Raw genomic sequence first — 14,693 nt, 5'->3', positions numbered from 1 at the left:
GCTTCCATGACCTGGTTATTGTAAATAGGGCTGCAATAAATATTGGGGTGCATGTGTCTTTTTTTTTTTTTTTTTGTGGTACGCGGGCCTCTCACTGCTGCGGCCCCTCCCGTTGCGGAGCACAGGCTCCGGACGCGCAGGCTCAGTGGCCATGGCCCACGGACCCAGCTGCTCCGTGGCACGTGGGATCCTCCCGGACCGGGGCACGAACCCGCGTCCCCCGCATCAGCAGGCAGACTCCCAACCACTGTGCCACCAGGGAAGCCCACATGTGTCTTTTTGAATTATGGTTTTCTCTGGGTATATGCCCAGTAGTGGGATTGCTGGATCATATGATAGTTCTATTTGTAGTTTTTGGAGGAACCTCCATACTGTTTCCATAGTGGCTGTGTCATTTACATTCCCACCAACAATGCAAGAGGCTTCCCTTTTCTCCACACCCTCTCCAGCATTTGTTGTTTGTAGATTTTCTGATGACGCCCATTCTAACTGGTGTGAGGTGATACCTTGTTGTAGCTTTGATTTGCATTTCTCTAATAATTAGTGATGTTGAGCAGCTTTTCATGTGCTTCTCCGCCATCTGTGTGTCTTCTTTGGAGAAATGTCTATTTAGGTCTTCTGCCCATTTTTGGATTGGGTTTTTTTTTTTAAATATTGAGCTGAATGAGCTGTTTATATACTTTGGAGATTAATCCTTTGTCCATTGAATTGTTTGCAAATATTTTCTCCTATCCTAAGGGTTGTCTTTTCGTCTTGTTTATGGTTTCCTTTGCTGTACAAAAGCTTTTAAGTTTTATTAGGTCCCATTTGTTTACTTTTGTTTTTATTTCCATTGCTCTAGGAGGTGGGTCAGAAAAGATCTTGCTGTGTTTTATGTCAGAGTGTTTTTCCTATGTTTTCCTCTAAGAGTTTTATAGTGTCCTGTCCTATTTTTAGGTCTTTAATCCATTTTGAGTTCATTTTTGTGTATGGTGTTAGGGAGTGTTCTAATTTCATTCTTTTACGTGTAGCTGTCCAGTTTTCCCAGCACCATTTATTGAAGAGACTGTCTTTTCTCCATTGTATATCCTTGCCTCCTTTGTCATAGATTAGTTGACCATAGATTCGTGGGTTTATCTCTGGGCTTTCTATCTTGTTCCACTGATCTATATTTCTGTTTTTGTGCCAGGACCATATTGTCTTGATTACTGTAGCTTTGTAGTATAGTCTAAAGTCAGGGAGTCTGATTCCTCCAGCTCTGTTTTTTTCCCTCAAGACTGTTTTGGCTATTCTTGGTCTTTTGTGTCTCCATACAAATTTTAAGACTTTTTGTTCTAGCTCTGTAAAAAATGCTATTGGTAATTTGATAGGGATTGTATTGAATCTGTAGATTGCTTTGGGTAGTATTTTGGTAGTCATTTTCACAATATTGATTCTTCCAATCCAAGAACATGGTATACCTCTCCATCTGTTGGTATCATCTTTAATTTCTTTCATCAGTGTCTTATAGTTTTCTGTGTACAGGTCTTTTGTCTCCCTAGGTAGGTTTATTCCTAGAAAGTTCATTCTTTTTGCTGCAGTGGTAAATGAGAGCGTTTCCTTAATTCCTCTTTCAGATTTTTCTTCATTAGTGTATAAGAATGCAAGAGATTTCTGTGCATTAATTTTGTATCTGGCAACTTTTCTGTGCATTAATTTTGTATCCTGCAACTTTACCAGATTCATTGATGAGCTCTAGTAGTTTTCTGGTGGCATCTTTAGGATTCTCTATGTCATGTCATCTGCAAACAGTGACAGTTTTACTTCCTGTTTTCCAATTTGTATTCCTTTTATTTTTCTTCTTGATTGCCGTGGCTAGGACTTCCAAAACTATGTTGAGTAATAGTGGTGAGAGTGGACATCCTTGTCTTGTTCCTGATCTTAGAGGAAATGCTTTCAGTTTTTCACCATTTAGCAGGATGTTTGCTGTGGGTTTGTTGTATATGGCCTTTATTATGTTGAGATAGGTTCCCTCTATGCCCACTTTCTGGAGAGTTTTTATCATAAATGGGTGTTGAATTTTGTCAAAAGCTTCTTCTGCATCTATTGAGATGATAATATGGTTTTTCTCCTTCAATGTGTTAATATGGTGTATTACATTGATTGATTTGTGTATATTGAAGAATCCTTGCATTCCTGGGATAAATCCCACTTGATCATGGTGTATGATCCTTTTAATGTGGTGTTGGATTCTGTTTGCTAGGATTTTGTTGAGGATTTTTGCATCTATATTCATCAGTTATATTGGCCTGTAATTTTCTTTTTTTGTAGTATCTGTCTGGTTTTGGTATCAGGGTGATGGTGGCCTCATAGAATGAGTTTGGGAGTGTTCCTTCCTCTGCAATTTTTTGGAAGAGTTTGAGAAGGATGGCTGTTAGCCCTTCTCTAAATGTTTGATAGAATTCACCTGTGAAGGCATCTGGTCCTGGACTTTTGTTTCTTGGAAGATTTTTAATCACAGTTTCAATTTCATTACTTGTGATTGGTCTGGTCACATTTTCTATTTCTTCCTGGTTCTGTCTTGGAAGGTTATCCCTTTCTAAGAATTTGTCCATTTCTTCCAGGTTGTCCATTTTATTGGCATAGAGTTGCTTGTAGTAGTCTCTTAGGATGCTTTGTATTTCTGTGGTGTCTGTTGTAACTTCTCCTTTTTCATTTCTAATTTTGTTGATTTGAGTCCTCTCCCTCTTTTTCTTGATGAGTGTGGCTAATAGTTTATCAATTTTGTCTATCTTCTCGAAGAACCAACTTTTAGTTTTATTGATCTTTGCTATTGTTTTCTTTGTTTCTATTTCATTTATTCCTGCTCTGGTCTTTATGATTTGTTTCCTTCTGCTAACTTTGGGTTTTGTTTGTTCTTCTTTCTCTAGTTCCTTTAGGTGTAATGTTAGATTGTTTATTTGAGATTTTTCTTGTTTCTTGAGGTAGGCTTGTATAGCTATAAACTGCCCTCTTAGAACTGCTTTTGCTGCATCCCATAGGCTTTGGATCATCGCGTTTTCATTGTCATTTGTCTCTAGGTATTTTTTGATTTCCTCTTTGATTTCTTCAGTGATCTCTTGGTTAGTTAGTAACATTGTTTCGCCTCCATGTGTTTGTGTTTTGTACATTTTTTTTCCCTGTAATTGATTTCTAATCTCATAATGTTGTGGTCAGAAAAGATGCTTGATATGATTTCAATTTTCTTAAATTTACTGAGGCTTGATTTGTGACCCAAGGTGTGATCTATCCTGGAGAATGTTCCATGCGCACTTGAGAAGGAAGTGTTATCTGCTGTTTTCAGATGGAATGTCCTATAAATACCAATTAAATCTATCTGGCCTATTGTGTCATTTAAAGCTTGTGTTTCCTTATTAATTTTCTGTCTGGATGATCTGTCCACTGGTGTAAAAGTGAGGTGTTAAAGTCCCCCACTGTTATTGTGTTACTGTCGATTTCCTCTTTTATAGCTGTTAGCAGTTGCCTTATGCATTGAGGTGCACCTATGTTGGGTGCATATATATTTATAATTGTTATATCTTCTTCTTGGATTGATCCCTTGATCATTATGTAGTGTCCTTCCTTGTCTCTTGTGACATTCTTTATTTTAAAGTCTATTTTATGTGATATGAGCATTGCTACTCCAGCTTTCTTGTGATTTCCATTTGCATGGAATATATTTTTCCATCCCCTCACTTTAAGTCTGTATGTGTCCCTAGGTCTGAAGTGGGTCTCTTGTAGACAGCACATATATGGGTCTTGTTTTTGTATCCATTCAGCGAGCCTTCAGTGTCTTTTGCTTGGAGCATTTAATCCATTCACGTTTAAGGTAATTATTGATATGTATGTTCCTATGACCATTTTCTTAATGTTTTGGGTTTGTTTTTGTATGTCCTTTTCTTCTCCTGTGTTTCCCACTTAGAGAAGTTCCTTTAGCATTTGTTGTAGAGCTGGTTTGGGGGTGCTGAATTCTCTTAGCTTTTGCTTGTCTGTAAAGCTTTTGATTTCTCTATCGAATCTGAATGAAATCCTTGCCGGGTAGAGTAATCTTGGTTGTAGGTTCTTCCCTTTCATCACTTTAAGTATATCATGCCACTCCCTTCTGGCTTGTAGAGTTTCTGCTGATAAATCAGCTGTTTACCTTATGGGAGTTCCCTTGTATGTTATTTGTCATTTTTCCCTTGCTGCTTTCAATAACTTTTCTTTGTCTTTATTTTTGCAAATTTGATTACTGTATGTCTCAGCGTGTTTCTCTTTGGGTTTATCCTGTATGGGACTCTCTGCACTTCCTGGACTTGGGTGGCTAAAAACTTTCCCATGTTGGGGAAGTTTTCGAGTATAATCTCTTCAAATATTTTCTCGGGTCCTTTCTCTCTCTCTTCTCCTTCTGGGACCCCTGTAACGCGAATGTTGTTGCATTTAATGCTGTCCCAGAGGTCTCTTAGGCTGTCTTTATTTCTTTTCATTCTTTTTTTCTTTTTCTGTTCTGCAGCAGTGAATTCCACCATTCTGTCTTCCAGGTCACTTATCTGTTCTTCTACCTCAGTTTTTCTGCTATTGATTCCTTCTAGTGTAGTTTTCATTCCAGTTATTGTACTGTTCGTCTCTGTTTGTTTGTTCTTTAATTCTTCTAGGTCTTTGTTAAACATCTCTTGCATATTCTCGATCTTTGCCTCCATTGTTTTTCCGAGGTCCTGGGTCATTTTCACTATCATTACTCTGAATTCTTTTTCTGGAAGGTTGCCTGTCTCCACTTCATTTAGTTGTTTTTCTGGGGTTTTATCTTGTTCCTTCATCTGGTACATAGTCCTCTGCCTTTGCATCTTGTCTGTCTTCCTGTGAATGTGGTTTTTGTTCCACAGGCTGCAGGATTGTAGTTCTTCTTCTGCTGTCTACTCTCTCTCCCTGCTTTTTTTTTTTTTGTGGGGGGCTGCACCACATGGCTTGCAGGATCTTAGTTCCTCAACCAGGGATTGAACCCGGGCCATGACAGTGAAAGCACTGAGTCCTAACCACTGGACGGCCAGGCAGGGAATTCCCAAGAATTCCCTACTTGGCACCAGATGGTTCTCCCATCCCCATGCCTTTGCACAAAAAATCCTGGCAGGAAGGTCCTGGTCCCCTCCCCACGCCCCTTAGGAGAAGCTGCTCCCGGGCTAGAGCTTCCAGGTGCCACCTAAGGGGTATTGTTCTTAGCAGTAAGACATTTCTTCAGCTCTCTGCCTCGGTTTCCTCATCTGTAAGGTGGAAATATGTTCTTACCTTGTAGGATAATAATGTAGGGCTCTCAGAACAGTACCTGACACCTTGGGAGTACATAGAAGGTCAGCTGCTGCTGCTGCTATAATTATCACCGTCATCATTTTAAAATGACAATCTCACTGCGTGTCAGGCATTATGCTAAGCACCTTACCTGTGTTTATCTCATTCAATCATTTCATTAACCCCATGGTCCTGCTGGGATATTCCCACAATCCCCATTTTACAGATGAGAAATCAAGGCTCTGGGACATGCAGTGGCTCACCCAGGGCCACATGCCTGGTCAGGAGCAGAGCCTGGACTGGCCCCCAGGTGCACTTGACTTCACTTCCCCTTTGATATTGGGGGGTGGTGCTTGGTCTGTACGCAATTCACAGATGAGGAAACTGAGGCTTGGAGAGTCAGTAAGGTGCCCGTGGTGAGGGACAGTGTGGTTCTAGCTTCTGGAGAAAGGCAGCTAGGCTTCAAAGACACCTGCACAGACCTGCCAGGGGCTGTGCGGCCAGGACCCAAAGACACTGTGTCCCCAGTTCGATTCCTGGCACCTGCCTCACCTCTGGGCGGTCAGACCTCTTCTTTGTTGTTAATTTTCTCCTCCAGACACACAGTCAGGCTCTTCGAGGTCCTTCTGCCTCTATCCTCCTCCTGGGGCCTTGCTGTCTGCTCTCCCTCCCAAGTCAGCCAGGGTCCCTCTGGCCCTTTGTAGGATGTCATAGTGCCGGGGGGCCCTTCTTGCCACCTTCACAAGCATGGGGACCGGTGTCTCCCAGTGCCCCCCGAACCTGCAGCATCCCCATTTTTGGCCTCTGTTCCCTCCTGGGGAATTAATCAGATCTACTTCCCAGGCGTGTCCCCACATGTGGTCCTTCCAGCAGCCCTGGGACAAAGCTCCTCTGAGAGCCCCATCCAGGACTCGGCGAGGCAGAGCGGGGTTGTGATGCTCTCCAAGGATCTGCAGACTGACTCCTGGGGGGCACCAAAGGGTGTGGATGGCTGGGGAAGGAGCAGAGCCTGGGGGCCGGGTGCCCTGCCCACACCCGCCGTCCCTTCTGCTCAGCTGTTCGGTCCACACGCCGTGTTTTGAGCCCCTGCGCAGCCCTCAGCTGTGTGAGGCCTTGAGGCTGTGGTGCTGTGGAGACGAGAGTCCTGTCCCCGTGCTCTCGGATGCCTGAAGGCCTCCATCCATGGAGCCCTTGCTCTTCGCCAGGCACCGTGCTGAGAGCGACAGCCGCACGAGGCTTCTGTGTGTAGAGGAGCAAATGGAAGCTCAGAGAGGCTAAGTCACTTGTCCCAGGTAGCAGAGCTGGTAGAACCCAAGTCTGACTCCAGAGGCTGTGCCCACTTCACAGATGAGGAGACTAAGGCTGAGGAAGAGTTAGCAGTAGCCAAGACCCCTGGCCAGTGAAAGCCAGACAGGGCTTGGGGGTCTCCTGCCAACTAGCAGCTGCTCGCTTCCTTTCCCTTCTCCCCACATCCCCTCTCAAGCTCCACGTGGCCCCTTTAACTTGACCTGTTCCCATCCTGGGGGCTCTGGGTTTTCTGTTTCCTCCTGTGGCTGCTTCCCACTCACGAGGAAGGAGGGGAGGATGGGGGCCTGTGCCAGTGTGGGGCGACTGTCATGTGCATGGGGAAAAGGGACAGGGGCGGTGAGATGATCTTTCACAGACTGAACACAGCCGTGACCCCAAACCCAGAGCAAGGGCAGAACATCGTCAGCCCCAAGAGCTCCCTCCTGCTCCCTCCTAGTCAGCATTCCCGGTAGCTGACCGTGAAGCTGCACAGGTGAGCGCCTCACGTTTTGTTCTTTATATCGATGGAGCGATAGTGCAGTGGTTCTTTGCTTTTTGGTTTTTAAAAATAGCTTAGGGATATTTTAAAACAGCCTCATTGAGATATATTTCACATGCGACACACTTCGCCCACTTGAAGTCTACAGTCAATTTTAGAATGTTTTCATCACCCCCAAAAGAAACCCTGTGCCTACGAGCCATTACCTATCCCCCGGCCCCTGGCACCCACCAGTCTGCTCTCTGTCTCTATGGATTTGCTCATTCTGGACATTTCGTATAAATGGAATCATACACTGTGTGGCCTTTTGTGTGTCTTCTTTCACTGCTAAGTGGGGAAATAAGGTTCACGCTTGTGAGGTTCATCTGTGTTGTAGCATGAGTCAGTACTGCATTCCTTTTTTTATGGCCAAATAAGTATTCCATTGCTGCAGGCCAGCTGCTCTGTGTCGCCCCCTTTAGGACTGGGCTCTCGGGAATCTAAAATGTTGGCGTCCACTGACGCCGGCTCCTGAGTTTGGCCAAGTGCTGTGAGCAGGCCGAGCTGGGAGCGCTGGGGGATGGGGAGAGGCGGAGACACACAGAGATGGAGAGAACACGGAGGCGTCGTCGGGGCCCCAGGCAGGTCCTCCTTCTCCTCCCTGAGCCTCAGCATCCCCATCTGTAAGGTGGGGGCAGGACAGGGGTCAGCTGTGTCATGACAGGACCTTCCAGCTCTGACGGTGCTGAATTCTCCGTGTATGTGACACTTCCTCCTTCCCAGCATGGGTTGGTTCTAGTTTCAAGTTCTGAATCTGAGGGCTCCTGGACATCCTCGTTTTAAGTGGCTAATATCCTTCCTCCTCTCCCCACTGGGCGTGCCCCCTTGTTCACCGGAATTCCCAGCCTGTGCCCTGGGTCCCTTCCAAGGCCACTGCCCGTTGAAGTCCAGGGAGCTGGAAGCAGATTCCGAGAACAAAGGATGGCCTTATGCGGGAAGGTCAGGTAGATGAGGGACTTGCCTGCCTCCACGCCTGCAAACCCACAGCCTCTAGGACCCAGCAACACCTGTGCGCAGCAACAGAGTGTCTGTGTTTGAAATTCACCCTCTGCTGCAAGCATCTCTCCTCCCTCTCTTTTTTCTGGCCTTGCTACTGTTTGGCATGCAGGATCCTGTTCCCCGAGCAGGGAGACTGGGGATGGAACCCACGCCCCCTGCGGTGGAAGCGTGGAGTCTTAACCACTGGACCACCAGGGAGGTCCCTCTCTCGCTCTCTTTTTTTAAACAGCTTTGCTGAAATACAGTTCACATATCCTACAATTCACCCACTAAGATGTGCAATGCAGTGGCTTTTAGTATGTTTACAGAGTTATGCATCCATCACCACAGTCAATTTTACAACATTTTCATCATCCGCAAAAGAATCCCCAGACCTGTAGACACCATCCCCATACCTGTAGACACCATCCCCAGTCCTCATCACTCCCAATCCCCCAGCCCCTGGCAGTCACTAAGCTACTTTCTGTCTCTATGGATTGATTCATTCTGAACATTTCATATGAATGAAATCATGCACTATGTGGTCTTTTGTGTCTGCCTTCTTTCACTTAGCACTGTGTCTTTAAGGTCCGTCCGTGTTGTAGCCTGTATCTGTATTTCATTCCTTTCTATGGCTGAATAATATTCTCTTATATGGATAGACCATATTTATCCAGTTATCTGTGGGTAGACATTTGGGGCGTTTCTACTTTATGGCTGTTAGGAAGAATGCTTCTATGAATATTCATGGGCAAATTTTTATGTGGATGTTTTCATTTCTCTAGGGAGATACCCAGGTATATACCTGGGAGTGGAATCCCTGGGTCACGTGGTAACTCCATGTTTCTCACTTGTTGAGGACCTGCCACACTGTCTTCCAAAGCTCCAAGCCAGCATCCGGCTTCTCTGATTCCAGAAGGGCCAACTGAGGGTTTCCCTACCTGGCTTCTCTGACCCCTCGGAATGGGGTGCAGATCTTGTGTTGCTGCATCTTCCTGGGGGTGGGTGTCTAGGACGTTTATCAGATTCACAAGGGCATCTCTGAGCCTCCAGACCCTCTGTGGTCCTGCCAGTCCAGAGGTTAGAGGAGGAGACACACCGGTGCAGCATATTCCAGTCCTGTCTCATTCTGGACTGTTCGTGTGGAGTCTGCTCAGGATAAAAAAACACAGCTTGAGAAGTGATGAACATGCTCTCTGACGTCTGCTTTCTTTTCTCACTCCCCGGTGCGCCCCCTCCTTGGTACCCAGCAAGGAGAACTTCAACAACATCCCTGACCTGGAGCTCAACCCGATCAGATCCAAAATCGTCCGTGCCTTCTTCGACAACAGGTGGGCCTTTCTCCTGGAGCTGCCGATGGTGGGTGACTTTGGGGGAGCATTTGCCCTTGTAACTTCTTGCATGACTCGTGTGCTCGGAACAGCCCCTTAAGCTGACGCAGAGAAGAGGGGGCTTTGTCAGGTAGGAGCTACGAGCCACAGGTCCAGGGTCTGGCAGTCCTGGATTCATGGCTGGGTGACTTGGGACAGCTCACTCAATCTCTCTAGGCCTCTGTATTAGTTAGCTATGGCTGTGAAACAAATTACCCCCAAACTTAGCAGTTTGAAACAATATATATTTATTGGCTAACCATTTTTGAGAGTCAGGGATCTGGGTTCTCAGGCTCAGCGTGGATCAGCTGGGGCTACATTCACCTGAAGGCTCGATTGGGGGAGGCTCTGCTTCCGAGCTCACTCTCCTGGCTATTGGCTGGAGGCATCTCATGGACCAGTCACCAGGGCTACCACACCTGGCAGCTGGCTTCCTCCAGAGTAAGCTGTTCCAATGAGAGAGAGAGAGAGATTGGGCACCTGAGATGGAAAACACCATCTTTTGGTAACTTCATCTTGCAGATAACATGCCATGACTTTTGCTGTATTGTCCTCGTCAGAAGTCACTGGGTCACCTCGCACTTGGAAAGGGAACTACATGGGGCATGAATACCAGGAGGCAGGGTCACTGGGGCTGCCTCGGTTTTTTCACATGTAGAACGGAGGTGATAATAGCACCTGCCTCTCAGGGTTGCTGTGAGGCTGTGCTGAGATGAGGTATGTTAAAGAGCCAGGGTAGCTGTCGTTACGCACAGCACCCTGGCTTACAGACTGAGGCAGAGAGAGGCACCATGGACAGTATCCCAAAGCTGAGGCTGACACCAGAGTTCCTGTCCCCAAATGTCTAGTGTCGTTGGAGTTAAAAGACTCACATATCCTCGTGGAGATCACTGTGTCTGAGGCTTGGTGGAGAGGTGCAGGGGTGGCGGGGTGAGGGGGTCACGCCCTCTCCAGGCTGCCAGAACCTGTGGACAAACACACCAGGGGCCCAGGCCTGACACCCTGTGTCTGCAGAGATCGCTGAGAAGCGGAGAGAACTGGCAGAAAGAGGAAGGAAGGGAATAGGCATGTCCCTTCCTTGAGGTCGTATCATGGGTGGGGACTCCCGGACGGGTTTCAAGTTGTACGAGCCTGAACCGCCCAGCTCTGGTTCTGCCAGGGCTGCAGGGCCCTGAGGAAGACTCCGGGCCTCACCTCTTTATGGGTTGGGGCTACGGGGTCCCCAGGCTGCCCCAGAAAATGCAGAGGCCTTCCTCCCGGACCTGTGGGGTGAGACCTGAGGAGAGAGTGCCCAGGAGTTAACTAGGCAAAGCAGAGAGAGACCAGAACTGCACGTGCAAAGACCCTATGGCACAGGGAGTGGTGCGAGTGGCAGAGGGGGCCTGGCTGGAGCACAGAAGGCCAAGCATGGTGAGAGGTGTGGGGTGGGCAGGGCCCTCAGCTCCTTTTTTATCCTCGTTCTGCCTGCGGAATCCCAGAGGGAGGCCTGGGTGGGCAGTGAGGCAGAGCAGGATTGGGGGGCGCTGACAGCTAGTGGAGAGGGGAGGTGGCAGGGGGAGCGGTGATGCGGCCCCCAAATGTGGAGACGACATGGTTGTCAGGGCCTAGAGTTGGAGGCATCACAAGAAGATGGTGCAGGGTGACCAGAGCCTAGGGACACCTAACATGTGTCTGTATAGACACACGCCTGCATGTATGTGTCTGTGAGGCTTGTTTCCAAATGGCTGGACGAGACTGGGCCAGTTGTGAAGTTGGCCGGGCCCCGGGGACCCAGCCTTCTGTGGGTTGGAGCTAGAGGGGCTGGTGTCTCCTGGCCCTAGGTGTGCTAAGGTGAAGAGAGGATGACACCCCAGAGGTCCTGGCAAACCCTGCTTCCCCCGAGCCTGTGGAGCCCACCCAGGGCCAAGGGCTTGGTTCTTCCATCCTCACCACCAGCCCAGGAGGAGACAGGTTGGGCTGGAGAGGGGCCCGAGGGAAACCTCTGGTATCCTGATTGGGGGGTGGGTTTCTCAGGTGCACACATTGGTCCAAATGTAAGATATGTGCCTTTTACTGTATGTAATTATTCCTTAAAACAAATCTGGGGACTTCGCTGGTGGCGCAGTGGTTAAGAATCCACCTACCAATGCAGGGGACACGGGTTCGAGCCCTGGTCCGGGAAGATCCCACATGCTGCAGAGCAACTAAGCCTGTGTGCCACAACTACTGAGCCCGTGTGCTGTAACTACTGAAGCCCGCACGCCTAGAGCCCATGCGCCACAACAAGAGAAGCCACCGCAGTGAGAAGCCCGCGCACTGCAACGAAGAGCAGCCCCCCCGCCACAACTAGAGAAAGCCCACGTGCAGCAACGAAGACCCAACGCAACCAAAAATAAATGAAAAGTAAATTAAAAAATTTATAAAACAAACAAAAAAACAAATCTGGCCCGAGGTGGCTTGGTGCTCAGCTGTCCCCTGTGGGAACCAGAACAGATCCAGGAGTTGCGTTTTCAGCTCTTAGAGTGGAATTTAGGCGTTGCCAGGCTTCTGTCCATGAGCACTGCCTCTGCTGAGGGGACAGTGTGTGGGCAGGGGCCAGAGGACAAGAAGGCGTGCCCTGAGTCCACAGTCCATAGTCAGAGGCAGGAGAGACCCGCTACCGTACTTGGGGCATCTGAGGTTAGGACAGAGCTCTTAAGGGCAGCGCAGGTGCAGTGGCACCTAAAGGGTGGAGGAAGGGGCCTTAGTCGATCAGGGAACGTTGAGTGCCCAGAAGGTGGGCATTGAAACAAACTTCGGGGCCCCTGGGGAGGGGAGTGTGGTGGGAAAGGGTGGTGAGAGCTGGGCGGCTGGGACCAAACCTCTTGGGCCTGGGAGACCAGGTTGGGGGCTTGGGGGTCACCCCAAGAGCTGGAGGAGCTTCCCAGAGGGCATCGAGCAGGGGAGCGACAGAGTCTGATTTGCTTTTTGCAAAGCTCATTCTGTCTGCGTGTGGTGTGCCCGCTGAGATGGTGGAGGCTGGACCAGGCTATCCCAGGAGAGACGAGGAGGGATCCTAGAGAGATCGGAGGAGTGAAACTGGAGATGGACTGGATATGATGGGGACGGAGTCAAGGGATTCTCGGGTCTGCAAGTCTGCAGTGTGGGCAGCTCACGAGGCACCTGCTCTAGGGAATTGCTATCGGAAGATGACGCCTGACAGCAGGAGAGGGAGGGCAGTGGCCAGTAGGGGATGGTGAGAGCCTCCCCTGTGGGGCCTGGGGCCTCAGCCTGGGGCGGTTGCTTAGAGACACGGTGTGGAGAAAAGGAGGCCCCGGGTGAGTCGGTGGGCAGCCCAGAAGTCACCAAATAAGGGAGGATTAAGGAAAGGCTTCCCTAGCCTGGACCCAGAGCAGCTCGGCGCCTGTGCCTCCTTCCCATCTCGTCCTGTCCCAGCAAGGAGGTGGGGGAGGACTCAAGAGGAGGGGCTGGAGACGGGATTTTCCTTTCAAGAAATACCAGCGTCCACCTTGCTTCCTAAGACGTTTTGAACCCAGAAGCTGGTCTTGGAGGGCAGTTTGAGCTGGGTTTGTCCCCACCTCCAAGGGCTCTGATCCTTACAGGGTCATCGGAGAGTTAAGGAAGCGAAAAGACTGCTCTAAATCGGGCCTCCTTGCAGAAAGAATGCTCTCGTGCTGCGTTGCAGATTTGGATGTAGCCCCTGTTCTTCTGTCCCCCGACCCAGGTCTCGGGTGCTCCGTTGTGGAAGTGGACTGGAGTGCACGTGGGTCTGGCTCTAGGTGCTGCGTCTGGGTTTCCTCGGTCTCTGCATTGTGGTCACCTTTAGAGACCGTGATGCTGGCCCGTGTGGACCTCCTGGGGACACTAGGAGGAGAAGGGTTGCCTAGCCCCTGAATCAGGTCCTGATGCTGAAGCAGCCAGGTCTCGACCTTCCCTGAGAAGGACCCGTCCGTGGCCAGCCTGCCCCGGGGTTGATCACGTGTCCCCCGAGCTCACTGTCATCCCTCTCGCTGCAGCCTGAACCCCTTGAGAGGGACGTGCAACCCAAACACAGGGGAAAGACCTCCGAGGAGCCCGATAGATCCTGGGGCTGTTTTTACGCCCTGTAAATTTGGACTGTGCCCCTGACAGCAAGAACTCTGAGATGATTAAAAATCTGCCTGGAGTAGCGGTGGAAAAACTTTGTAAGAGAAGATTTCCGGGAAGATTGAGAGTTTTTACTCAAAGACTAGGCTTCCAGAAGATCTCGCCTTACCTCTCAGATTTGTTGTTTCATGATCCACCTTCCCGGTTCCAGGCTTGGGAGCCACCTCTTTCTGGAAGATGTCCTGGCATGGAAGATTGGGAATCGCGAGATCTCTAAACTGTGAAGTGTGGTACTTCAGGGGCAGTATTTGAAAAGGAGTAGATGGGCCCCTAGAGAGAGAACCTCGAATGTATTCCTTTAAACCGAGATATGGTCCTAACCGCAGGTGGGACCCAAATGCATTTGACAAGCCCTAGCCCTTGACTGTTATCCCGGGCCAGCTGAGAACTGTCTCTTTGAAAGGATGCACAGTGAGGGCAGAGGGACCCTCAGCCCATCAGCCCGATGGCCACCTGCACCAGCGGAAGTCGGTTAGTGATGAGGGTTTGGCAGCAGTGGGTCAGGAGCCCGTGTTTGGTTGGCGTCATCTCCAAGCTGTTTTCTCAACTCTTCTTCTCTGCCAGGACCCTCACCCAGTGGCTTTTCAGTGCACTCACGCATCTGCTGAGTATCCGCCGTGTGCTAGGCACAGGGCAGACCCAGCCTTGGGTTCGCTCCCCGAGCCCCGCCTGGAACACAAGCCCTTTTCTTGCTCCCTGCAGAAAAGCACATCCATAGGGATGTTGGAGTGGTGGGAAAGTGCACAGGGAAGGGAGGTGTGACGCAGGCCCCCCTGGGACTCTGTGCCGTGATCTATCAGAAAACCTGCCGTCATCGGCGAGTTTTGCACTTTGGTAGGAAAGGTCAGTCAGAGCTGCCTGTAACTGATCGTTGTGCTGGAGGTTTAAACAGCTGATAGCAGGAATTGGCAAACTTTCTCTAAAAGGCCAGAGAGTAAATATTTTAGGTTTTGCGGGCCACATGGTCTCTGTCACAGCTGCTCAACTCTGCCTCTGTAGCTTGTAAGCAGCCACGGATACTATGCAAATCAGTGGGCCTGGCCGTGTGCCAATAAAACTTTATTTATGGACGCCGAAATTTGAATTTCATGGAGTTTTCACTTGTCATGAGATGCTATTCTTTTTTTCCCCGGCAT

The 14,693-nt window shown here is 49.1% G+C and overlaps 1 protein-coding gene across 1 annotated transcript in view; it reads left to right on the top strand.

The window, feature by feature from the left end:
• TESC (tescalcin) overlaps positions 1–14,693 on the top strand; it is a 62,960-nt gene that overhangs the window by 39,374 nt on the left and 8,893 nt on the right. Inside the window, exon 3 of the mRNA XM_027124698.1 lies at positions 9,313–9,393. Within this exon, the coding sequence (XP_026980499.1) occupies positions 9,313–9,393 (81 nt within the window). The remainder of the gene's footprint in view (positions 1–9,312; positions 9,394–14,693) is intronic.

Source organism: Aethalodelphis obliquidens, unplaced genomic scaffold (assembly GCF_003676395.1).
Source record: "Aethalodelphis obliquidens isolate GAN/ISIS:26980383/991018 unplaced genomic scaffold, ASM367639v1 scaffold28, whole genome shotgun sequence".
Taxonomy (NCBI): Eukaryota; Metazoa; Chordata; class Mammalia; order Artiodactyla; family Delphinidae; genus Aethalodelphis; species Aethalodelphis obliquidens.
Note: the sequence above shows the minus strand (reverse complement) of the source record. Positions and strands in the feature narration are given on the sequence as shown.